At 46.5% G+C, this 27,068-nt stretch overlaps 1 protein-coding gene across 3 annotated transcripts in view; it reads right to left on the reverse strand.

Moving 5' to 3' along the window:
- The window catches only part of LOC146185134 (solute carrier family 22 member 6-like), a 28,426-nt gene extending 2,285 nt beyond the window's left edge, over positions 1 to 26,141 (reverse strand). For 2 of the 3 annotated variants that reach the window (XM_084606122.1, XM_084606124.1), the window contains exons 1-9: positions 26,003 to 26,141; positions 23,170 to 23,586; positions 21,947 to 22,050; positions 20,213 to 20,367; positions 18,959 to 19,127; positions 15,736 to 15,862; positions 14,972 to 15,066; positions 14,064 to 14,275; positions 11,826 to 12,007 (exon numbers count right to left, since the gene is read on the reverse strand). In XM_084606122.1, the coding sequence (XP_084462248.1) occupies positions 11,826 to 12,007; positions 14,064 to 14,275; positions 14,972 to 15,066; positions 15,736 to 15,862; positions 18,959 to 19,127; positions 20,213 to 20,367; positions 21,947 to 22,050; positions 23,170 to 23,574 (1,449 nt within the window). In that variant the 5' untranslated portion in view covers positions 23,575 to 23,586; positions 26,003 to 26,141. The remainder of the gene's footprint in view (positions 1 to 11,825; positions 12,008 to 14,063; positions 14,276 to 14,971; positions 15,067 to 15,735; positions 15,863 to 18,958; positions 19,128 to 20,212; positions 20,368 to 21,946; positions 22,051 to 23,169; positions 23,587 to 26,002) is intronic. The other variant, XM_084606123.1, reaches the window with a different exon arrangement.
- Between the last annotated feature and the right edge of the window lie 927 nt (positions 26,142 to 27,068).

The raw sequence follows: 27,068 nt of genomic DNA on the forward strand, positions 1-27,068 counted from the left end.
GAACATTACCTTAGTCTTCTGCATATTGATTTTCAAGCCTACCTTTCTACTTTTTCTGTCTAGGTCATCAATCATTATTTGCAGTTCATCCCCCGAGTTGCTTAGCAAGGCAATGTCATCAGCAAATCGCAGATTACTGAGGTATTCTCCATCTACCCTTATCCCTAACTGCTCCCATTCCAAGTCTCTGAATACTTCCTCTAAACAAGCTGTGAATAGTACTGGGGAGATTGTGTCTCCTTGCCTAACACCTTTCTTTATGGGAATTTTGTTGCTTTCTTTATGTAGAACTATGGTTGCTGTGCAGCCACTATATATATCTTCCAGCACTTTCACGTACGGCTCGTCTACCCCCTGATTTCGCAATGCCTGCATCACCGCCGAGGTTTCAACTGAGTCAAATGCTTTTTCGTAATCAATGAATGCTATGTATAAGGGCTGGTTATATTCCGAGCATTTTTCTATCACCTGATTGATGGTATGGATATGATCGATAGTTGAGTACCGTTTCCGAAACCCTGCTTGATCCTTTGCTTGATTGCAGTCTAAGGTTGTCCTGATTCTATTATTGATTACCTTAGTAAATACCTTATACGTATCAGACAGTAAGCTGATTGGTCTGTAATTTTTAAGGTCCTTAGAGTCCCCTTTCTTGTGAATGAGGATAATGTTTGCATTCTTCCATGCTTCCGGTACCGTCGATGACACCAGGCACTGCGTATACAGGGTGGCCAGTTTTTCTAGCACGATATCCTCCCGTCCTTCAGCAAATCTGTAGTTATCTGATCCTCCCCAGCTGATTTCCCCCTTTTCATAGTTTCTAGTGCTTTCTTGACCTCGTTCTTCGTCACTGGTGGAACGTCTGACTGTTTTTCCCTACCGCCAATCTCATTACGGTCCTGACTACTTTGGCTACTGTAGAGATCTGTATAGAACTTCTCGGCTACTTTGACTATCTTTTCCATATTAGTGATGACGTTGCCCGCCTTGTCCCTTATCGCATACATCTGGTTTTTGCCTATGCCCAATTTCTTCTTTACCGCTTTAAGGCTTCCCCCGTTCTTTACAGCATGCTCAATTTTCTCCATGTTATACTTCCTTATATCGGCCACCTTGCGCTTATTGATTAGCTTTGATATCTCGGCCAATTCGATCTGGTCTGTTGGATTGGAAGCTTTCATACTCTGCCGTTTCTTAATCAAATCTTTCGTCTCCTTAGACAGCTTACCGGTATCCTCTCTAACTATCCTACCGCCTACTTCTACCGCGCACTCAGTAATGATATTTCTGAAATTATTGTTCATTGTCTCTAGGGTAATGTCGCCATCCTCAGTTAGAGCTGAATACCTATTCTTTAGCGAGATCCTGAACTCTTCTGCCCTCCCCCTCACCGCTAATTTGTTGATGGGTTTCTTTCTTACTAATCTATTGCGTTCCTTCTTCAGATTTAGGCTAATTCGGGACCTCACCATCCTGTGGTCACTACATCGAACTTTCCCGATTACCTCTACATCCTGCACAATGGCGGGGGTTGAACACATTATGAAGTCGATTTCATTTTTAGTCTCTCCGTTAGGACTTTTCCATGTCCATTTCCGGTTCTTCCGTTTGCTGAAGAAGGTATTCATGATTCGTAAGTTATTGCGCTCTGCAAACTCAACTAGTAACTCCCCCCTGTTATTCCTAGAACCAATGCCATAGTCACCTACTGCCTTGTCTCCTGCCTGTTTTTTCCCTACCTTGGCATTGAAGTCGCCCATTAGTACAGTATACTGCGTCTTCACTTTTCGCATTGCCGATTCTACATCTTCATAGAAGCTTTCAACTGCCTGGTCATCATAACTACATGTAGGTGCATAGGCCTGTACAACCTTCAGTTTATACCGCTTATTAAGCCTAATTACGATGCCTGCAACCCTCTCATTAATACTATAGAATTCATCTATATTACCCGCTATATACTGTGGGGCCGTGCACTACGTCTCCGTAAGGCCCGTGCGCGCCGCGCATTCAAAGGCCGCGCCCTATCCCAATGCCCCCTGCGCGGTGCCTGTTTCCCTCTCCCCGCTCGCGCGGGGATAACCGGTCCCGCGCGAGGGGGCTATAAAATAAGGCACGCGCCGCGGTCTCGGCTCTTCTTGGTTCCTGGCTCGTCGCTCCTGCTTTTCCCCTGGCCCTCTCCACGAGAACGACCCGCAGACACCCGGACGACGACCCCGGACGGCCTCGACGACGCCCGCGCTTAACGTGAGATAAAGAATGTTTGTTACACGGCCCACTGTGTGTTTTGTCGTGCGCATGCCTCGGGTAGAGGAATCGCCCACAATACTTATTGACAAGGAAACCTACCCCTAGTTGTCGCCTCTCTGGTAAACCTCGATAACACAGTACATGCCCATCCTTCAGTACAGTATATGCCTCATTCGGCCTCCTAACCTCACTAAGCCCTATGACATCCCATTTCATGCCCTCTAGTTCCTCTAACAGCACTGCTAAACTAGCTTCACTAGCAAGGGTTCTAGCATTAAACGTTGCCAGGGTCAGTTTCCAATGGCGGCCTGTCCAGCGGAGCCAGGCTTTCTTAGCACCCCCTGCTGCGTCACAGGTCTGACCGCCGCCGTGGTCAGTTGTTCCGCAGCCGCTGGTGACTGGGGGCCGGGGTTTTATGGAGCTTATCATAGGAGGTTGTGGCCAATTACTGCACCAGGGTGGCCAACTCCTGTTCTGGTGAGGGAGTGCGTTGCCGGAGGTGTTTACCGGTATCAGGTCGCACCCCAAACCTGTATATGCAATTCCATCGACACGCGGATTTTTTTTTTTTTTCATCCGGTGGAGAATTGCGCGGCACCGGGATTTGAACCCCGGTCCTCTTGCATGCGAGGCGGATGTTCTACCGCTACGCCACCGCTGCAGTCCCTACGTTACCATGATAGTCTACAAATCCAGTGAGCCTTACTAATTCCTCCTATCGAGCATCGATCATTGCGTATCTAACTAAATAATTTGTGTAGGGTATGCTGCTGGGCTAGTTGGTGGTAAAAGGACTAGGGACACAGTTGTGTGTGTCCCTAGGGCAGTTATGTGTCCCTAGTCCCTTTGTCCTTGTCTGCCAGCGCTGCGATACCATAATGCTTGATAAATAATTTGGTTGTCGAACTGACAACACATCCCTATCGGTTTAGAATAGCGCAGCTATCTACACGACGCAAGTAATCATAAGCTCAAAACTTTAATTTGCAGCAGCTCGGGAGGACCCGTGCCTCATTTAGTAGTGTTTTCTGCTGCGCAAAGATGCAGACGCATGATTAGACTAAGGAAGCAAACCTACTTTACCAGGCGGCAAAGCGCAGGGCACACAATGATTATGCACCATTATTTATAAAACAAAATTCAAAACCAATAAACCTGCGCAGTAGTGTTGGCCCGTATCTTTCACCTCGTCTTCATAAGCGCAGTTTACAGCATGTTTTGCCATTTGTTATCTCATCAGAGTACGTTGCTGATATTGTTGATTACACAAAAACAGTGTCTGTCATAATCCTACGAGTGGTAATTTGATTCAGACACTCCACTATGATGCTCCTGACAACGTAGATATTGCTGTGGTTTGTTAATCCTTACATTTATTTTTTTTTTTAAAGCGAAAGCTTTTGCTACTCCCTTCCGTAACGCCTTCGCCGTGTGCGCATGTTTGTTCTTGAGCCGGTTAGAAATCACGTGGCAGCTAGGCAGCTATGACGTCATTCAGCCGACGCCGAAACTGAGGTAAAACAGAGGTAAATGCGCGCTCGCCTCTGGTCGCGTGATAACTATGACGTCATTCAACCGCAGCTGCGCTGCAGCCGTGGCGTTCGCCTACGCTGCCTCTGCCAATAACGGATCGTAACAGCTCTCGACAATTTAATTGCAGCAGTCGTCATGGGTGATCCAGGCGAGACGCTCGTGAACTGCTTGCGTCTCAGAAGTTTAACTAAAGCTTTAGCTGCTTAGATTTAGCAGGGTTATACCTTCGGCTAATTTTTTTAAGGCATAGAAAGATGCTACGATATATTTCCGCAGAAGTACGCCGAGTCACGAACACGAACTCGTAATGGCTTAAGATCCGTAGGTTAGATAAAAAAAAAGACTATTAAAATTAATCTAAATGCAGTGAATTTTCTAATCTTGTTTTCCGACCTAACGCATATCGCTTGCTTGTGGCCTTGTTACGACCAAGCATCCGCATTTGCGCGCTCTATTGTTCGCCTGTGGGCATGGAAAAGTATTGTGAATATGTGGTGATGGTCCAATGGCTCTAAGTGAGCCTGTTTCCAGGAATCCTGTTTTGTAAGCCTGTTTTGCTTTGTGGACAACCTGCAAATGCCAAATTGACCCTGTCAAGAGAACGTCTGGAAAAACACAAAGAAACGTCCCCCTGCGGGAAATAGCAGGAAGTGCTTTCTTTTGTTCACCCTTCCAGTCGAGAAGGGCTATCGTCCAGTGAGGAATGTCTACTTTTCAAAGGAGACGACAGAGTGACATGTCCGCTGACGTGCAGGACAAGAAAGGAGCATGACGCATACAGCCATTAAGTGATTTCCCAGGAATGCAGGAAAGATTTGCAATTGTCGAAAACGGACAATGCTGGGAGCGGATGCGGCGCCACGTGCACTCGGGTTTCTGAGAAGTAAAACCCCTTGTCAGAACCAGCCTGTGGTTTCTTTGCTGAAGAATAGAAATGTACCTCCTCTCCTCGCCGTTCCCAAGCTTTTCCCGCCAACAAGTGATCACGCCCAACGAATGAATGCCGGACCAGTCAGTGCTTCAGACCATCAGTGCAGTGATGTGTTCGATTGGATGCCGATACCTGAGGGGCGTGCCCTGGATTTGGTTGGTCAGCATCTTCAGAGAGGGGCTGGACATAGGGGGTTTTAAGGACGCTGCAGAGCACGAAATGTCGCTCTGAGCCCTGGGTAAACGGCTCATCCAGTCGCTTCTCGCTATAAACTCTTAACGCTTGCCATTTTGCTGATGTACCCTTCTTTTTCGTGTAAATAATCTTGTAAATAAGTTTCTCAAAGTGCCATTAAACCTGCTTGTACATATTTCACCAACTTCGAAGATTCAATCCTACTTCAACCCCGAGTCTCTGCACGCTACCAAGTGAAGGCCGGGTCGACATAGCCCCAGCGTCACGACAACTGGTGGCAGCGGTGGGATAAAGCCGCGACAACTGGTGACCAGCGTTGGGATCTGAATCTACAAGCCACAACATCTGGTGATTGGAGGTGGATCTGAAGCTACAAGCCACAACACCTTGTGATCGGAGGTGGCATCTCAAGCAACAAGCAGGCGCAACAATCGGCCAACAAGAAAGCAGCTCGGAACATCGATCGCATGTGTGGGTGAGTGCTTGGCTTTTCTTCTGATGTGGACCAGGTTCTAGAACAGGGTTAGATTTTAGAACTGGTAAAAAGTGTTGAAACGCCTTTAGGTTTGGTAGTTTGCACTGTTGTTTCGGAAGTAGCCGACACTCGGAGCGATCATGGACCTACAAAAGCTGCAGAAACCGGAACTGTTGCAATTGTGTGAGGAATTGGGAATTGATACAAGTGGTTTGGCACGAAAACCCTTGATTATAAAGGCAATCACTGATCTGGGAACCGATGATGAGGAGCTCAGTGAAGCATGGAACCTCATCGGTCAAAAAAAGGAGCAGCTCAGACAGCAGAAAGAGCGGGAAAAAGAGGAAAAGAGGCGTGAGCGTGAACTTGAGAGGGAAAAAGAGGAAAGGGAGCGCGAACGTGAGTGGGAAAAAGAGGAAAAGAAGCGTGAAAGAGAAGCAAAAAAGCTGGACCAAGAAATTGAGCTCCGGAAATTAGAACTAGAGTTGAGCAAGAGGTCGGGCAATTGTCCCCAGCTAGCGGTACCTCTTCTCAACAAGGAGGCAGATTTCAAGATGTCAAAGTACATGCAGCCATATGTGATATCAGGGGATATCGGTCTGTATCTGGCTAACTTTGAGCGAACCTGCGAAAAACTGTCCTTCCAGCGAGACACTTGGTCTCAGAGATTATTGACGGTTCTGCCCTGCGAGGCAGCGGAGGTTGTCGCGCGGCTAAGCAAGGAGGACGCGGACAACTACGAGAAGGTCAAAGCTTGCCTTCTGAGAAAGTATAGGCTTAGCGCCGAGGCGTTCAGACAACGTTTTCGGAAAGCTACTAAGTCCAGGGACGAGAGTTACCCTGAATTCCTGTACAATTTAAGAGTAAATTTGGGCGAGTGGCTAAAGAGCACAGATTCCTACAGTGATAGGGACGCTGTAGTCGAGCGAATTCTTTTGGAGCAGTTTTATAACTGCCTCCCAGAAAAAGAAAGAAATTGGTTACAGGACCGAGGCGAAATTAAGTCGGCAACTGAAGCTGCCGAACTTATTGAGGAGTATGCTTCGCGCCGACAATTCAGCAACCCAGCAGTGGATAGGCCCCGCAATCCCAAGTTCAGTGTGAAAAACCGTCAGGAAAGGCACTTTGCTAGAGTTGGAAACGAAGAAATGAAGGTTTCTTCAGGCAAATTCCCTAGAAAGGACGGCAGTGAGAAAAGTGGGGAAGTGACCAACGTGCAGAACACAAAGAATAAGCTTGAGGCTAGGAAGCCGCTCACATGCTTTAGGTGTAATGAGCAGGGTCACATTGCCGTCAACTGCCGGAAAGAAAAGATTGCTTTCTCGTATGTCAGGGACTGCGATGAAAATATGCAGCTTTTAGAACCCTACCTGCATGACCTAGTAGTCAACGGGAAGCCTTGCAAGGTACTGCGCGATTCGGCCGCAACGATGGATGTTGTCCATCCGGCGTATGTATCGCCTTCCGACTATACAGGACAGTGTGCATGGATCCGACAGGTAGTTGAGGAACAGAGTGTGTGCTTGCCGATCGCGAACGTGGTCATCGAGGGCCCTTTCGGCGAATTAACAACCGAGGCTGCCGTTTCAGGAAAGCTTCCTAAGTGCTATCCGTATTTGTTCTCCAACAAATCGGACATGCTGCTGCGAAAGAGGGGCATCCTTTTCGGAGACAGAGTTGTGCAAGCCTTAGCACGTTCAAAGGCGCGAGAACTAGCTACACTGCTCATTCCAGAAAAATCCACAGCGGAGGAAACGGCAGTTAAAACAGTGGTAAATGCGGAAGATAGCAGGTCAGAAAACTTTGAGAGCGAGGCATCTCAGATATGTCAACTTGAAAGTGAGCTTGATGAGACGCGGAATGAGGACGTTCTTGAGAGTAACCTCTTGCCGCCAGTGTCTAGTAATCTCACGAGACTTTTAAGTGGAACTCGAGAGGACTTAGCTATGGAGCAAGCCAATGATCCCAAGATACAGGAGATAAGAGAGCGCCACCGCGCCACTAAGACAGCAAAGAACATTTCTTTTGAGATGAGAAAGGGAGTGCTGTATCGCTTATTCAAGGATAAGCGCGGAGTAGAGCGGGACCAATTAGTCGTTCCCCAAAAGTACCGCGGAGACTTACTGCGACTTTCCCATGGCAGCTCGTGGTCATGTCACCTTGGAATAAGGAAAACAAAGCAGAGGCTGTTGCAAGAATACTATTGGCCTGGATGTTTTAAGGACACGGAAAATTTTGTACGATCATGCGACACGTGCCAGCGGGTTGGAAAGGCGCAAGATAAGTGGAAAGCTCCGATGGTGTTAGTACCAATCATTACCGAGCCGTTTCACCGGTTAGTAATAGATGTAGTTGGGCCACTTCCTGTGACAGAGTCAGGGTACCGTTATATCCTCACTATGTTATGCCCAGCCACAAAGTTTCCAGAGGCTGTTCCGCTGCGCGAGGTGACGTCCGAGAGTGTAGTGGATTCGCTGCTGTCAGTGTTTGCACGAGTTGGATTCCCTTCCGAGGTCCAAAGTGATCAGGGTAGCGTTTTCACGAGTGTCCTCACCACCTCATTTCTCGAGCGATGCGGCATTAAGGTAGTGCATAGCTCGATCCATCATCCGCAGAGCAACAGCGTAGAAAGATGGCACTCTGTTCTCAAACGAGTCCTGAGGGGACTGTGCTATGAAAACAAGCGCGAATGGGATACCTGCCTGCCTGCAGCGCTTTTCGCTTTGCGGTCAGTGCCGCACGAATCCACTGGATTTAGCCCAGCCGAGTTGGTGTACGGAAGGTCACTGCGCTCACCTTTGCGAATGGTGCGCGAAGCCTGGGAGGGGCGCGGAGAAGACCCAACAGTAGTAGAATTCATTCTGAACCTCTTGAATCGCTTACATAACACTAAGGAACTCGTTGAGGCCAGCATGAAGTCAGCCCAGGCTCGTTCCAAGGTGTACTATGATAAGACAGCCCGTCAAAGGACGTTTTGTATCGGGGACCAGGTGATGTTGCTGAGAAGTTCAAGGCAGAATAAGCTCGAAGTACAGTGGGAAGGACCGGCTGAAGTCGTTGCAAAGCTTTCTAACACTAACTACGCAGTGAAAATTCCCGGTAGGCGTAAAGAAGTGCGCATTTATCATTGCAATCTTATGAAGCCTTATGTGCAGAGGGAAGCCGTGGTAAATCTAACTTTAAACCTTCCCGAGGAGATGGGGGACAACTTGATTTGCCTCAGCGGAAAAGGAAGCAACGCTCAGGAGCTTCTCAAAAAGACGGAGCAGAGAGGAGAACTAAAGAAATCCCAGCTGTCCGATCTGGGCGAAATAATAACAGAGTTTGAGGCCTGCTTCGTGGACAGGCCAGGCAGGACTGATTTGACTGAGCACGATATTGAGCTGACTTCAGACGTGCCAGTGCGATCAAGGTGCTACCGATTTTCTCCAAGGCAAAGAGAAATTCTGGATAGGGAAGTAACTCGCATGCTGGAATTGGGAGTAATAAAACCCTCGGAAAGCGATTATGCTTCGCCTATGATCTTAGTAGAAGCTCCAGGTAAAGACCCTAGGCCTGTGGTAGACTACCGAAAGCTAAATTCTCTCACCAGGGATCAAGTGTATCCTATTCCGAATATTGAGGAGAGAGTAGAACAGGTCAGTAGAGCGGCATATGTGACTACGCTGGACCTTACTCGAGGATACTGGCGAGTACCGCTCACTGAACGCGCCAGCAGATACGCGGCTTTCGTCACTCCGACGGGCAGCTACCAGCCAACAATGATGAGTTTCGGGCTCAAAAATGCTCCATTTTGTTTTTCCCGACTCATGGATAGGGTTTTAAAGGGGTGTGAAACATTCGCGGTGCCTTATTTAGACGACATTGCGGTTTTTTCCGACTCATGGGCGGACCATATGGTACATCTAAGAGCTGTACTGAGCCTTTTGCGTCAAGCTGGACTAACCGTAAAGGCCGAGAAATGTTGCCTGGCAAGGGCGACCGTGGACTACTTGGGTCACAATGTAGGTCAAGGTTTCAGGAAACCCAGCGAGATTAAGATTTCTGCGGTAGCAGACTATCCGCGGCCGAGCACGAAGACGGAAATTCGAGCATTCCTAGGTCTGACTGGGTACTACAATCACTACATCCCTAACTATTCAGCTTTGGCTAGCCCTCTGACCGACGCTCTCCGCAAGACAGAACCGACAAATGTAGTCTGGGACGAACAAAAGGAAGCCTCCTTCGTAAACCTGAAGGCTGTGCTGATTAGCCGTCCGGTATTGCGAGCTCCAGACTATGGCCGAGAATTCACGGTCCAGTGTGATGCCAGTGATCGAGGGTTAGGTGCTGTTCTCTGCCAGAGAGATGACGACGGTAATGAGCACCCCGTGCTCTACCTGAGCAGAAAACTGAGTTCTAGAGAGAGAGCTTATTGCGCGTCAGAGAAAGAGTGCGCTTGCATTGTATGGGCCATACAAAAATTGCAGTGCTATCTTGGAGGGGCCAAATTCACCGTAGAGACGGACCATTGTCCCCTGGCTTGGCTGCAAACTGCGACATCGAAGAACAGTCGCCTTCTTAGGTGGAGCTTGATTTTACAGCAGTACAATTTTGAAATAAGATACAAAAAGGGGAAGTTAAATGGGAATGCGGACGCGCTTAGCCGCTCTTTCTAAGCGGTCCGAGATGTTCCTCACCATGTATCCAAATTGATAATCAGGTTTTTTTTTTTTTTTTTTTTTCGTGCGCTTGTATATGTGTGGCTATGTAAAGCAGCACGTTTGGTTTTCTAGGAATACGTGGGTCCTGAACGTCTTGAGAGTGGGCTTTTCTCGAACAACAATGGCAGTTTTCTTTTAACCTGGTCTCTTCAGACGGGAGCCGAGTGCTTGCTTCGACATGTGGTTGAGTTTCAGACAGCTCGAGCAATTTGGCCTACAACAATCAAGACAACGCGACAAGCAACAGCGAGCTTCAAGCGTTCACGTGCAGGCCATTAAGTCGTCTCTTCATGCAGCAGCGGCGACTGCTGCCCTCCGAGACTCTTCTGGCGGGGGAGGAGGCTGTTACGACCAAGCATCCGCATTTGCGCGCTCTATTGTTCGCCTGTGGGCATGGAAAAGTATTGTGAATATGTGGTGATGGTCCAATGGCTCTAAGTGAGCCTGTTTCCAGGAATCCTGTTTTGTAAGCCTGTTTTGCTTTGTGGACAACCTGCAAATGCCAAATTGACCCTGTCAAGAGAACGTCTGGAAAAACACAAAGAAACGTCCCCCTGCGGGAAATAGCAGGAAGTGCTTTCTTTTGTTCACCCTTCCAGTCGAGAAGGGCTATCGTCCAGTGAGGAATGTCTACTTTTCAAAGGAGATGACAGAGTGACATGTCCGCTGACGTGCAGGACAAGAAAGGAGCATGACGCATACAGCCATTAAGTGATTTCCCAGGAATGCAGGAAAGATTTGCAATTGTCGAAAACGGACAATGCTGGGAGCGGATGCGGCGCCACGTGCACTCGGGTTTCTGAGAAGTAAAACCCCTTGTCAGAACCAGCCTGTGGTTTCTTTGCTGAAGAATAGAAATGTACCTCCTCTCCTCGCCGTTCCCAAGCTTTTCCCGCCAACAAGTGATCACGCCCAACGAATGAATGCCGGACCAGTCAGTGCTTCAGACCATCAGTGCAGTGATGTGTTCGATTGGATGCCGATACCTGAGGGGCGTGCCCTGGATTTGGTTGGTCAGCATCTTCAGAGAGGGGCTGGACATAGGGGGTTTTAAGGACGCTGCAGAGCACGAAATGTCGCTCTGAGCCCTGGGTAAACGGCTCATCCAGTCGCTTCTCGCTATAAACTCTTAACGCTTGCCATTTTGCTGATGTACCCTTCTTTTTCGTGTAAATAATCTTGTAAATAAGTTTCTCAAAGTGCCATTAAACCTGCTTGTACATATTTCACCAACTTCGAAGATTCAATCCTACTTCAACCCCGAGTCTCTGCACGCTACCAAGTGAAGGCCGGGTCGACATAGCCCCAGCGTCACGACAGCCTATATATGTCTGGTTGCAGCTGATAGGTGGCTTTCAACAATGTCATAGCAGTTACCGGGTCGGTGAACTCGGGATCATGGTAAAGATATGTGTCTAATCCACCTTTCAAAAGTTCACAACCTGTTACGATGCGCACTGTGGAGGCTGAAGCTCTTGTGACATAACTTGCAAGCCGAGCCAGCAGGAACACACTGACGGTGCGGCTAACCGAAGACCCTTTATTGCCCCTGGAAGTTTCCTCCAGCTACAACATTAACCTTCCAAGCGGCCTGGTAAACATGTCGGCAGAAGTGCATGAAGAGCGTTTGTACTTTTGCACGACTTATTGGATAACGACACACTGAAGGGCATTCACACTAAGTCAGCTCGCAATCGCAATTGTAATGTCATTGTATATGATGCAGTAGAGGGCTCACCAGTTGGACGACCTGTGAACTGAGGAACTTTCCGAGTGAGCCGAAGGCCTGTCGAATGGACAGCGCCTGCGAGCGGATTTCAGTTGGATAGATCTCCGCGGCATACAGGTAACCAACGTTGTACGCGATGGTGAGCGCGAACCGGCCCGCCATCAGAGCGGCAAAAATGGCTGCTGACTTCCCTGCAACACAACATCGCAAGTCACTGAACTGCATTTCTGGGTGCGGTTTCTTCAGAATAGGGGCCTGCTGATATCGCAAGCCAAGCGTTATGAATGCAACAGCGGGTACGAGCAACCTCGATCGACCCCGTAGAATGTGTGCATCAGGCTACGCTTTGGAGCAGCTCGCCTGGGGATATGCTATAACGAGGTGATAAATATGTTCCATATGCTCTGCATTTTATTTGTTGCAAAAGTTGTTTCTCTCCTCCTGGCGCTGCTAGCTTCCTGGAGGCAAGCGCGCGGCAATGCATGGAAAACCTACTACTGTTATACTAGTGGTATACTAGCGCAGGTTAGTTTCGCTTAGAAGGCATGATAATTGTTCGTTAAATATTGTAATCAACCTCGCTTGGATTTTTTTTTCTCCGAGACCTAATATGCCAGTGTCGGTGCTGGATCGAATTGCATTTCTTTTCTTTGTGTTTCATTTGCTGATGATCGCGTGTACGCATTGGTGAATTAGAGTAATTGAGGGCCGATTGCATTTGGCCTGCATAAATAAATTACGGCGTTATATTGGCAAACTACTTGGACTGAAAATTGGGCGTTTATAAACTGAGAGAGGTAAAAGAAAAAAACAACGAATTATAAGTGTCGCCAACAGGCCACCCATAGGCTATCTGCGTGACGTCAGCACAGGAGCCCAGCGTCTGAATGTTGTACTTTTTTTTTTTTTTGTATTCGCGGATCTCGGAGGATGAGCTGAAATACCACTCTCATCGAGAAAGCGATCGCGGAACCCCTTTTGTTTGGCCTCGTAATCAAGTGGCAGGAAATATGTTTCAGTTTTAGGCACAATTTTGGTTTGACTTATGCGTTAACATCCGAAAGTGACTCAGGCTATTAGAGACGCCGTAGTGGAGGGCTCCGGAAATTTCCACCACCTGGGGTTCTTCAACGAGCCCCGACATAGCATAGCACATAGGAAACTAGCTTTTCGCCTACGCTGGAAGGCGGTCGCCGCGGCCGGAATTCGATCCCGCATCCTTGGGCACAGCTAGTAGTCGAGCGCCGTAACCACTGCACCACCACGGCCGGTTAGACACAATTTTCCTTGCAATGACATCGTCTTTACGAAGCATGTCAGTTACAAGGCCAACACAGCCACTGAGCCGATTGTTTACAGGTAACAAAAATTAGCTGTGGCTAGCTAAGGTTAAGCCTGGATATCTCGAAGCGAAAAGCGCTCCTCTCGTACTTCTGGCGTTTCAGCCGCTCGTCTAGCCTTGCGCTTTTCATATATTCGCTTCTTTTCAGCCAACTCCCAAGCTACTACTTCTCGATCGGTGTTTCTGCTTCGTCCGACTGTTGCTTCTTTTTCTCCTTCCATGGCGAGTGTCTGCGCCGGTTCTATGAGCAAGCGCGCCTTGAGAAGCGGCGGCGCAAGGTCAGGCGACGGAGTCAGCGGCGGCAGCGGCGACCGCGGTGACGGCAGCCACCTGCGCCATGTATGACGTCACTCGGTTTCGCGCATGCGCAGGAATGGCCAATCTGGGGCTCCGGCTCACGCGAAGCGCGGTGTTGACGAGCCTAGCGAAGCTTTTCGCTTCAAAAATTATGAACCGGCCCTGGGCTCCAATGCGGTGCATATTGCTCACGCCCTGTTTTGAAGATACATATACGCTCGTGAACATGCTCTCATCTGCCTCATTAGAAATTGACCGACGCCATGGTGGGCCTAGTAATAGGTTACAAAGACCTCTGAGACAAACTATAGACAAACCCGGCCGCGGCAGCCGCTTTTCAATGCTGGCGAAAAGCAAGGCACCCGTGTGCTGTGCGATGGCAGTGCACGTTAAAGAACATCAGGTGGTAGAAATTTCCGGAGCCCTCCACTACGGCGTCTCTCACAGCCTTAGTCGTTTTGGGAAGCTAAAGCCACAAACCAAACCAAATTATAGCTGCGAATGTATGTGTTGCTCTTCCTACGTATGCTCTCTCTTTGCGATTTGTGACTGCATATATGTGCTTGGCGTTTACAAAATAGGCACACCTTAGCCAGCTGTACTCTCACCGTAGAAGCCCGCTACGATCAGGTAACAGATTCCAGCGAAAGCGTAGGTGCTCGTTGTGCTCGGCCGTCGTCCCAATTTGTCGGCTAGCGGAACGGCCAGCCCAGTAGCCAAGATGTCCACTGCGTTTGTTGTCGACGATACGACGAACGGGTTGTCGGTCGCCATGGATGCGTACAGTTGACCCGCCTGGTACGCCAGGCACGACATCACCCTGCGTCAAAGCACGTTGAGCGGTCAACAATAGCCTGTAAAGTTATTGTGTTTTGCTTTTGGTCATTTGCTATCATATGAACTTGTAGTTGCACGGAGATCTGTTTTGTTTTCAGCATGCACGAAAGTGTCGCCACTCTCTGCGAGCTACTTTCACCGCAACCGTCTCATCATTGACGCATACGTACATGTTTCCGGCTTTGAACTGAAGGAAGAAGTAACACAACAAGTTGAAGCCGAAGATGCGTATTAGAAGAAACTTTCTCCTTAAAATAACACATGGAGCGGGCTCGAATGTTCTACGTTGTGTGGTTAGTAGTGACATGCAAGTATTTCAATAACAATTAACTAGAAGGCGATCGCTGAAATTTTGATGCCTCTCTTCGCTGAAGCAATTTTCTATGGCTATAAACTGAGCAATAAATTCAGGCAGTGAATAAAAAGAGTTAAACATTTAAGTGCACATGTTAGCTAAATGCTTCTGCCACATTCTTTCTTCTGGTGCAGGCCACACAAAATAAGACAGCATGATAAGCATAATAGGCTAACCTTACCTGCAAAGTTTCGTTCATCAATGTCCCTTTAAGGTTGCTTCGTAAAAGCGTAATGTAAGGTTAATGATTACCGAAAATCCGATACACTTGTGAACTTTCTTGCTAGTAAAGAAGCATACTGTCTTGCATAGTTCATCACTCACCAAAGACACAGCGTTATAACGAAGCTCTTACGCAGGGAAGGATACTTGAAGACGTCGACTGTTGAAGACTTTGCTGAGTCACTCTTGTCCGACTGCTACAAAGCAGATAAATGTTGGGAAATATTGTAAATACAACTGTCACGAACATAAACGGATATTAGACATAACACTGACGGTCTATAACCAATTTGACCTTTCACTGATCGATAATGATTAGATAAAATGCTTAGATGTACGTAGATTTATATAGGTGGCATTATAGCCTTCGGCCCTTGTTCAATTTAACAAACCGGTTCCTACCGAACTCCGGAGATCAAGATGATATATAGGGGCCATAACATACACTCGACAGAAAGTTTAGCTGCAGCTTGACAACAGTTGACTATACGTATCACTCGGAACCATTTAGTAGTCGTTATGACGCATAGTTAATCGATATTTTCAAAGGCCAGGAATAGGGTTCGCGGCGAACTTTAATAACGAATGCCAAATTAGAAAGAAAACTCTTTTGATTTCCTCCATGGCCCTAATATATATATATATATATATAACAAAGCCTACCACGTACGGCATACGGCATATACGGTAATGCTTTTTTTTTATATGGCGCTACATACAAGAAGAGGCTGCCATTCTCTTAAACAGTATTTTTACTCTTAGTTGCTATCTTAGATAAATAACTGCCTGAGCAGCTTTGCATAGTTCGAAAAAAGAAATATAGTATAATTTCTCGCGCGGCAACGCCACTTTCTCTCTGTACCTACCTGAAGGTTATCTATCATTGTCTTATCCACACGTTTGCCGTTAATGCGACTGATGCGGAGGAGAATTTTCTTTGCCTTTTCAGTTTTTCCTTTCGACAGCAGCCATCGCGTCGATTCCGGTATGAAACTTCAGAGGGAGGAAGAAGGAAGAAAGGCTGTTATATATGTTTCAACTTCAGTAATTAAGGAACGGGAGACAAGTGAGAAGGGAAAATGCAATTCTAGCACTGAAAACTAAGTACTGAAAACGAAGAAAATGATGTACACGTATTATCAAAATTCGAAAACACGGTAAAAAATTACAAGAGTTCAACGCTGCTGAGCCAAATATTGAGCGACAGCATTAGCTGCGGGTGAGCGAGCGTTATTCTTTTTTTTTTTCTTCCTCAGCCCACATATAAAGCCCCGCTTTAACCAAGCCGTATCAACGTGCCTTAGTGGCCTATAGGGGTAACATCAATGCCAGGGTCCCAGCAGGTTGAGTCTGACATAACCGTCCCATGTGAAACGAGAGACCCAAGTTGGCAGCTCCTGCCAACTGAGCCGCGGCTCCGACCGCGCCACGCCGACCGCTTCAGTTGGGCGCCCATCTCTCGGTTTTGTGTCACGTGGGGTGTGACGTCACAGCGTCACGTGGGTAAGACGTGGCTACCGCCGTGCTACGCTGAAGGCTCGATACCTAGAGCAGTATTGCTTTCGCAATAGAACAAATGAACAACGCAATATTGTTACTGGCAGAAGTTTATGTGACAGGAGGCAACTCAAGCTAACAGTTGCTTGCAGCACATGACAATGCTGGGCGGCTGTTTCCACTAGCTTGATTAATGACTCACCAGAGACACTAAAGACCACTTACGTGTATGAATGCGAAATCATTATGGTTTCATGCGTGAAATGTTTTCGACATGCGTTAAAGTCATTTATACTTGAATTGTATTCCGTGTCTGTGTTTGCGTATTCGACGCAGGCTGTCATGCTTCACGCGGTGTCTGGAAGCCGCAATCGACGAAACTATGGTTTGAAGGTATACTTATTCTTCGGTTCGAGTCCCTGTCGTGATAGAATCCTGTATGACGAGTGCTTGCATCACAGTTTTGATATGAAAGTTGCAGAAGGTATACAATTGGTTGTACATATGTCATTGCTTCGAATCCTTGTCGTGAGCTAGATTCTAGTCTGACGATTGGCTGCACGCTATATGCAACAAAAAATCGTACCCAGAGAGCTTTACGACGAACGGTTGCACAACATTTTCATACGAAACTAGAGGTCCGCCACTGGCGAGTAGTAATCTATAGGTAGAGTATAAATGAAGGACATGCACGGCGTTGTTTGAAGTGTTGGTGACAAGTGTTGGTGACCTCGGTTGCTTCCAGACACAGCTAGATGCCGTCACCGTATATTAGTGCGAAATCACTTCGTCTTCCATAAATGATTCACACGGTGCCTGTCGCGAAGAAAAGGAGCCTCAGCCAGATTCAGTAGAGGAATGGGTATGAGTGGTAACGGGCTAAAAATAAAGTTCAATTTTTGGGGATGAATTTGAAGGATATTCTTTGTATCAAACAGCGCGAGAAAAGGAGAGCGCGAGAGTCAGCGCTTGTCCCTTGTCGTCCTTTCTTTAGTCCCCGTCTTTTCTCGTGCTGTTTGATGCGATGGATCGATACCAACTTGCCCAAACCGCTCTACTGCTACAACACATTTGTATAATATGAATGGCAATGACTGAAACGCCATGTCTCATTCGAAATTCGACTTTAGAAGTACCTTGGACGAATTTGCGCTGATACGTCTTTTGAATTCTGGTGAGAAATGGCGTGACCCATGCCCAAAATTGAATTAGGGGGCCATCGACACTGCCTTACCCCACTTTAAAAGCGGATTTGGCCTGCCCTTGAAATTTAGTCGGCCCATATCCAAAACTGACGTTGCCCAGTTCGAAAATTGAGTTGAATCATGTCAAAGATCAGCCTGGCCCAAAGAAGATATTTGGGTCCACCTCCAATACCTTGGTCACCCTTTCCCAAAATTTACTCCGTCCTATTCGAAAACTGAGTTAAGCAACGTTCGAAATCGGCTTTCTTTACCCCCGTAATTTGTGTAGCCGACCTACCAAATTATGTCGGAAATTCCTTACATATGAATGGACAGTAGACATTTGAACCCTTTCGCACAATACTACGTTGGTTGGTCTATTTTTCCCCCCATCGCTAGAATGTTTACGAATATCTCGCGACCAAACACGCCCGGCACACGTCACCGGCTTTTCTCCTAATATTTTGGCACTACAAGCTCGCAGTTTTGTCAGTGATTTGGGCCGTAGTGCGCAATAATCACGTCACAAACCTTTCACAAATCTGTCGCAAACCAATCAATTAGCCCCACCCGTATTCGTCGAGTTTGACCGGCGGACATATCAACCAGAGGAGCGGGACTAATTGATAAGTTTGTGACAGTTCTTGTGATGCGATCATAAATTATTCCCTGCGAGATTTGACCCCTGATATAAACCACTAGTTTTCTCATCGATGCTAGAATGAATGTATTCGCACTCGGCCCCTGGCTCAATAATATGCATCTCACCAGCTTTCTTTTCCTACCATACGCAGCCAGCTAGGGCAACAGCGTCTTGCTGTGCTGTCAAGATTTCCCTGTGAGGCTGTGAGCCACCACCGCAGGTGCTCCCTTCAAAATATAAAAAGGCTGTGCCGTTACTCTAGTGCAGCAGAGGTGGCCAAGGTCTGTGCTGCGGGCAGCGTCAACGGTGAGAAATTGAGGTGCTACACACGAGTTAAGAAAAGCTAAAGCATTTTAAACGTTCAGTTTGAAAAGGGCTGGGGGCACCGATGGTTAAGTTAAGACAAGAACCCGGAGCAGCCAATACAGATTGGACAGGGACCATTAACGGGCGCGGTCAGCTCAAGACTCGTGCGCAGGCAACCAGCGAAGTCAATTAAGAATGCACTTGGTTATTCAATATGTGTTGGGGCCGGCACCACCTCCGCTGGCGGTGCGAGAATGAGGTAGTGGTAAAGTGTATTGGTAGTAAAGGAAACGCCTTGAAGTTTTACTTCAAAGGTTCTTGCACACTTGTCTATATATATATATTAGTTTTCTCCCCAGAAAAGTAGGACACGTGGTTCTGCAAGCTTCAGATATGCAGCGGCGTATGGGCTTTGAGACCTGCCAGATCAGGAATAACAAAAGGAGCATGCTTTCTTACATAGAAGCGACAGTTCCGACTAAGCAGGGCAGCATGATAACGGCGTTGAGGAGGCGCCAGTGCGCAAGCGCGTACGCCATCCACGGCATGGCGGCGCCCAGCAGAGGGTAGACGAACCGGAAGGCGCTCAGCATTACCATCCGCTTCTGTGCAGGCACGTACTCCAGCGCTGCAGACAGGTGCAGCAGAAGTGTGTCGTGAAAGCGGACACGCGAGACGTGCTTCTAGAGTCATTCACAATAGCTTGTTTCTGTTTGCTGATTTCATTACTTTTGTCGTTTTGGTTGGCGGACAGAAACACATAGGGACCAAAGAGACCAAGAAGACGGACCGACAGACAGACAGACCGCCCCCTGCCCTCAGAACCATGAGCTAGATGCTGCACTACTATGGTTTTTATTACTGTCTCTGAGTACTTCTAAAGCTTGAAAATCATTGTGCCCCTACAGGGTACCTCTGCTAGCGAATTAATATCGAGGACAAGTTATAAAATACACATCTCCAGTCAAAACGACTTGCCGACAGCGAAGGAAACCTTCTCATTTTGCTCGCCAAAACCTAGCTCCACCCCACTTTTCAGCACCTTCGTCAACGCCCCGTACCAGCAGATCTCTAGTGCTTTTCCTCCTAAGTCTGACATGTGCAATGCCAGCATAATAAGCCTCGTTTCTGTTGTCTGCTGGGTTTGAAATTTTCACTGTTAATTCCCCACTGCCACGGGAGGGCGCGAGGAAAAGGAGTATGTGTGCACGTCAGCCAGCAGTGCGCGGTTGTTCCTGTAACAAGGATGAAACATAGATGTATTTCTGATCGAACATACACGACGCAATTCTTTTACAGTTGCAGCCAATAAAATTCAATCAAATTTTGTTCAAGACACCGTTTCTTTGTGTCTGAGGATTCTAGTTTGTTTGCTTGCGACAGTGTAAAATGCTTATCAAATAAAGGGCAAGCTTCAAACAGTCGTTCTCCAATAATGCATTAACGTGCTCTGCTTTCTTTATTGTTCAGTCCTATCTCTCCTAGGCTCCTAAGCGTATAATTATGTACTATCGCTCAAGGAACCTATTCATAGCAATCTACATATATTTTCCTTTCAGTGACACACGCTATGCTGGACAGAGAACGGCTGAGAGAAACATAGTAATCAGTGAGTAATAGCGGTTTAGATGTTTTGTACTTAATAAGAGATGTCTGCTCCTTTGGAAGCAACTGAGAGTTAAGTATGCAGACAAGTACAAGATCATTGCTTACCTAAAACGAAGGGAATTGTGCTGATGGATAGCAGTACGGAGCCTTCAATGATGCGCGTTACCAGGAAGACGACGAAGTCTTGCGCGAAGTGAGTGGCAACAGCTCCTATGCCGGCCAGCACGTACACCACTACCATGACAGGAACGCGGCCAATTCTGCCAATCAAATGGCGTCATTGAGTCGGAAGTGCATACTATGGCGGATTCTTTTGCGATAGGTAAGAAGCAAATCATAGTTTTTAACCACGTCATTTATGGAAATTCCGAGTAAAATCAGGGCGGTTGTAGTTATCAGTCTTATTATAGTTGCTCCAAAAGCGTACAGTCCATTTAACTCTTTAGGAGTTCCTTCAAGAGCGAATTTTCTAGCACCCAGAGATGCAACAGTATGCAGTCTTTGACAGGGTGACGTAGTGGCCTACCTAAATTTTGAGCTCGGTGTCTCTGAGAAGTTACGCAAATCGCGGGATGAACGCACTATACAGGAAACAAAACAAACTTTTTAGTATCTCGTGCTATGGCTTTATGATACTGTATTTTGATAATTCTTAATTTATTACATGGCAGGTTTTCATGGTTAGGTGCACCGTACTTGGATGCAAAGAGACGATGTCTGCGCTTTCTCTGATGGGATTCTTTGGGCGTTTCTGCGCTGTTATGTGTTCTTTTTTTTTAACTGATCAAAATTCCGTTACTAACTACGCAGCTTAAATTGCAGTCACTAGTGCGGCTAGTAAGATTCTTATCCGCACAGCCTGAACGTTCAAGTATAGCGATCATTTAACGTGATATGAGTGTCGCCTTATATCAATCTACTCCGCAAAATCTATAACTACCTTTTCGCAACGCAATATTTAGTTTATGTTACATCATCATTGAGATTTTAATCGCTCCAGTAGAATGCTCTCCAAGCAGAACCTATCCTCTCCAAATAGCCATATGAATTACCTGGTGTCGAAACTGAAGGTGCTTTGAAACAAGACATATCTATTTTCAACATTTGGAAACACTACAGCGCAAAGACGACAACACAAGAAAGAATACGACGCCGCGTGCGCACACTGCCAACTGTTTATTGGAAGAAAAGGGAGCATATTTATGCCCTTCGACCACGCATGTGTACAACGCTTAATCTCTCTCAACCTGCCGGTAACGCACACACTGATTCATTTATTTATTTATAGGAAGGGAAAGGCGCGGTAACTGTCTCACTTGTTTTCTGTGGACACCGCAACTGCGCCGTAAGAAAAGGGAGGAAGATGGGAGTGAAAGTGGAAAGAGAGAAAGAGGAGCCGTAGTGTAGGGCTACGGAGCAATTTCGACCACCTGGGGATCTTTACAGTGCGCTGACATCGCGCGCGCGCGCGCACACACACTCTATCACTCTCTGTACCCGCAGAAATCTAGATTTCTATAGAGCTATAGATAAAGCACCTGCTTACTACTGACATCGCAGTGACAACTACTATTGACTGGTAATTGATTAGACCTTTTAAGATTCCGATTACGCCGAAATTGCAAGCGAAACCTTTTCTTTTTATTTCACTTTTATCGTAATGATTAAAGGACGATAAATGATATGTAAACTAACTATAAGACTGGTTCATATCTGCCGTACTGCCACAAATTAGGACTGTGAAAGTTTTCGGCGTGTGAAAACTAGTCATGAATGCACTACTTTGCTTCGAGATCAAAGTTCAGAATGCAAGGCGTAAGGGGGGTATGTTCGACTTACTTATCGCTTATAGCACCGAACACAATGACTCCAATTGACATGGAAGCGAAGAATGCCGAGTTGGACACGTACGCTTTCCAAGTGTGCCCACACACCCAGTCCATCTGAAATAATAAATGAGAAATTAACTGAAAAGACATGCTAAAAGTAAAGAAATATTATCGACAGTAGTGATCATCGCATGGAACGGACGGTACAACTTAGACTGTATATGACTGGGGGTCTTGTCGAAAAAAAAAAAGTATAACCGGCATGAAATACACAGTCTGTGATAAGGTAAGCTGCTCAGCGGCACATTGCGAGACTGTTAGTTTAACCTTAAAGTACCATGTCCTTTTCTTAGTGTTACTGCACAGAGGAGAAATACGATTGTTTATGAGTATTTTTTATTCTGCGTTTTTAGTGACAGTTATAAGTGTAGATGATTGAGAACTCCAAGACAGCATCCAAGTCTTCAATTATAGTATGGGCTGTGATCCTAATACAAGATGCGTATATGTTGGCAACGCATTCCGTGGCGACAGACTGCTAGGCGACACAAGAAAAAAAAAAATACATTGCTTGCTATAAATATGGTTAGGTCACTGGTTAACTTTCAGTCAGTTCAATTATTATATAATGAAGAAATATTTTTGGTGTTAAAAGCTGGTGTTGTCACCTTCACGATGCCTAAGGCCCAATATGCAAGGCAAGTAAAACATACAAAGTTTTGTAAACGTAATTAAAGAAGTACATAAAAACTTAAACACAAATTCGTCGCGGAGATGTGTACGTGTGAAATTTCTTTACGACTAGGACGTGGTGTGCATTTTTGGAGTAACATATACATTAGATGCTATCAAATGAAATAAAAACAGTTAATTAAATAACACGATTCGTTGCAAGTGGTTAAGGTTTGGGCTATGCTGATATTTTTAGGAAATGTAGAGGTTGTGTCTCACGGATTGTAGCCCTTAACAGCACCAAGAAAGAATAATTAGTTATAAATCATAGTTGCGGGTACAGACATTACCACTGTTAGGTCTTATCGCCCTAATTGTTGACTCACGCAAGATTCGATGTACCACTTAGTCAAGTGATTCACATCATATTTCTACAAAATCGTGAACTGTTGGGCTAACTTCTGACGCGCATATTCCTGACACACAGGACGAGTGCTTGTCACCCGATGTCATTCATGCATGCGCAGATTGTGCGTGAGCGAAACAAGCTCAGCGTCATGCCTCGGACACAATGGTCGGGTAGATGACAGAGTGATCGTAGTGCCAGCCTGACTTGCAAGGTACCACTGGCCGCAGCTCCCTGGGCGGCAGGCTCTCGTTCAGCAGCTCGCCGGACGTCCATAGGCCATGCAGGGCAGTCCAGTTGAACTCGTACATGGAACACTTGCTCCATGTGCCGTCCTTCTCATGCGGCACACCCAGCTCGCGTGCCTCCTCTCGCGTCATGTTGAACAGGTCCTCCAGCTCCGACTGCCGGCACCAGTGTGGGGGCTCGAGCATTGTGAAGATGTGCGTGATCAGCGGGATCACGCGCATTGGGACCATGAACACTGCTAGGTAAGCGATGAGGAACCTCTGGAAGACGCCGAATTCTCCCACCAACTGCAGCGCCTCCTCCAACTGCATGGCACCTGGTTCCTGCGTGTGAGGCGCCGAGATGACGGCAAGCTTCTGCTGTTGATTCTTCTCTGAATCTGTACCGGTGTAGCGGCAGTAGGCGTGTATGGAAGTGTCTCCAATTGTGCATGCTAGGCCTCCTTCATAGTTTCATAATTCCGGACGACGCCGTTTGCAGGTATTGCAGTGGTCTGCTAGGAAGCTTTTGCCTTTATCGCGCACATTCTGCATAGTCGATATGAAGCAAAGTGCTTCGGGGACAGGCTTCGTTTAGAATGATTCCTTAGGCTAAGTTGAGATTACGGAAACAACTTTCACAACCTCAGAAACCTCACAGCGTTAACATGCTTGGGAATTCGCTGGTATGTGAGCATGGGGATGAAATGTCCATTGCGAATGCTTTGCATATTTCGCTGTGAAGGTAAGCTAGTTTTGGTCACTGTGTGAGGGCTCAGTCAATGCTTTCAACGTTGGAGGGGTGCTTACTACCGACAAAACAGGCGGGTGGCTAGGATTTGCGGATGGAAGTATACTATTACCCAGGCCAGGACGAAAGTACTACTACCCCGTAATAGTGAGGGAGTCTTAACTGATTTCGGTCATATGCAGAGGTTCTTAACCGGGCTGCGAAAATTCATTACAAGGGCGTTTTAGAGTGCCAAACCTGCGTCGAAATGTGGCCGTCGCGGCAGGAGTCAAACATGTCGTGTCAAACATCCTAAGCGTAGCCCAAAGCCATTGCGCTGGGGGCCTCGTTAGCTCACCGCTGCGTCTTCTGACAGAATATATCATGTTCCCCTCGATCGATTCACTGCTTCTTTGTGTGGGGGCTTGGTTGTTATTAAGTAAAAAAAAAAAAAAGCAACAATACCCTTTGTATTATGCAAACGTTAGCGAATCTTGTTTTTTATATAATTAGGGCCTGTGTCCATTCATTTCGGTATGATTTGTTTTTGTTTCTTTTGAAAATTTCTGGTGAGTATCTTAATGTACTTCTCATCTTGATGGCCTTTCGGAAAATTCTACAGCGATGGCTTCTTTTGCGAAGTTCTTAAAGAGTTTGAAGAAAACAGGCATAAACAACTAATCGTGGTCTTTTCGTTGAATTAATATGATAGTATGTCATTTCCCATTTTGTTATTGTAATAAATTAATTGAGTGCCGTTATGAAATATTTAACATTTAAAAGGCCTTATATATACCGTAATAAATCTCTGTGTAAAATTTGTAAGTTATTTGTTACCTTTCTCCTAGAACTCTGAAATAAAGATAAAACATATTTTACCCAGAGATCTTTTTATGATTACGAAAAGAGTGTTCCATGGAGATTAACTGTCAACTTGCAGAAGCTGAGTCAACAAACATTCAATCGGGCTCGAAAACAGAGAAGAAATAGTTACTTCATGATGGGTTTGTTTAATAATCGAGTCGCCGCCTTTTGCTAGTTTAAGTAAACAACACTGTGCTTACTGCCTGAAATAAATTTAGCTCTTTTTAACCAAATATAAAATAATACAGTTCAAAGGGGGGATGACGCATAAATGACAATTGTCTCGTCACACAACCTGAGGTGGCTGTTGCTCCCGGATCATTTAGCTGCGGTGTCCGTCATGGCCTGATTCGCTTTATGTTAAACCTACGAACCAAACCAAAACATCTTCAGGCGAAGTCGTCATAAACAGCACATTTGTGGGTTCTGTGGTCCACTCAGCTCTGCGATGAGGATGCAAGACATTCATTTCGAGGAGAAATAAGTTTGCCCTCTCTGGGAGCGGCCCTTGGTCTATGTGTCCTGCAGCGACTGCCTCAAATCTGGACGAAATATCCACAGTGCTGCGAGGTAAATTGCTGATACCTCAAAATTCTTTGTCTCAGCAGCCGTATTGCGAGTGCCTTGAAAGACACTGGTCGTTTGACGCGAGGCCCATGCCCCGCGTCCTTCTGACAAAGAATATGCGACTCACTGCAGAGAGAGAGAGAGAGAGTATACACTGAAGCGGGTCTAAGCTGATTTAAATACGCTCCAAGAGACGTGGCGGAAAAGACTGATCGATTAAAGGGCTCTGTTGCGAAAACATTATTTGAACACGCAGTTTCAATCTGCCACTTCCTCAGTACTATAAGCAGAACATATATAAGTGGTACAGAATCTGACCCCATTTATGACGGCGTGGTACGCTGTCCTTAAGATGATCACATATTGTCCTGTATCCTGACCTTAATTGCTATTGAGATAAGGCGAGAGCTCGCATAGCAGCGTGTATATGCCCAAAAAGGCGTTCCAGCTGCGCTACAGAAGACCCGGTCGCCAGCCTTGCGAATGAAACAATCGACCAAAGAAGCGTGGTTTCGAACTCCTCCAATAGCTGCCTGCACGATAAACGTTTCGATTGAAAGCTGCAGCTAGTATGGTCACCGCCGAAGCGGGTAGACTCACCGAAATGCTTTTCGTTCGACAATGGCTGGCTTAGCTGGCAAGTTGGCATGTACATGCACGCGCTACTGATTCCTCAACAAATAACAAGATGTGCATGCATCCTCGAATAGTGTTCGTCTCTGAGAATCAGCTCGGCAAGCAGCTGCGTTCATAGCGACGTCACAAAGAATGTCTCTAAAGGGGTGCGCGGCAGATGTGCCGCAGACAGAGTCATCCGTCACTGTACAAAAGATAGCTGTGTACCAAAATTCTACATCGTCAGCAACGCCGCTCTGGTATATGATATCGCGGAAGACAATGAGTATCAATATTTTATTATTTCTTTCTTACTGTCATTAGCTGATAGCATGTGGCTGAGTTTGAGGTGTACAACTATTGAAGTTAAGGACCTGTGTTACATCGGTGAAGGAAAGAGAAATGAGCCGTTTACCATAATGTTTGCCGCGGTTTCGCCAAATCTTGTGAGCAAGCCGTTACACACTCCACAATTACAACTCGACACACATTTTATAAAGTTTTATGGCAGCGTGACCGTGTGTAATGTGGCGATGAATAATGTGGTGATGCACCGACACGGAGAAAAGTTTGTTGTATATGAGTTCGCAAAAAACGAAGATTCCGTGCATTCGTACAAAGAAAGTGAATACAAAGTATTTAATTCCTGGGGAACATGCATGCTCCATCCATAGAAAAAAAGAAGGCATACTACCAAGCGAGGCAACGCAGAAATGTTTTTCCCATGAACCCACATATCGCAAATTTTTGTCCATGACTGCCCGCCTCTAGGACTTGTAACTAAAGATGACAATAGACAATCTTATTTCTATCCGAGGATGGCTCTTATTGCATGTACTGGCGTGGCAAAAATATTTCGAAGCGCGTTTCTGGTGTTTGAAATTTTCTCATGCGTACAGTGGAGAAGTACGTACGATGGTCACTGGGGCTCATAGGCGAGAACATCAGCGATGTATGCGCGTACCTCCTAATATTCGCCAGGTTACGCGTGGCGAGAGTTTTTATCGCCAAGGAGTGCTCCGTATTGTTATGACCGGGACTATAGTTTTGG

The sequence above is a fragment of the Amblyomma maculatum genome, chromosome 6 (genome assembly GCF_055883805.1).
Source record: "Amblyomma maculatum isolate TAMU_Amacu chromosome 6, ASM5588380v1, whole genome shotgun sequence".
Classification (NCBI taxonomy): domain Eukaryota; kingdom Metazoa; phylum Arthropoda; class Arachnida; order Ixodida; family Ixodidae; genus Amblyomma; species Amblyomma maculatum.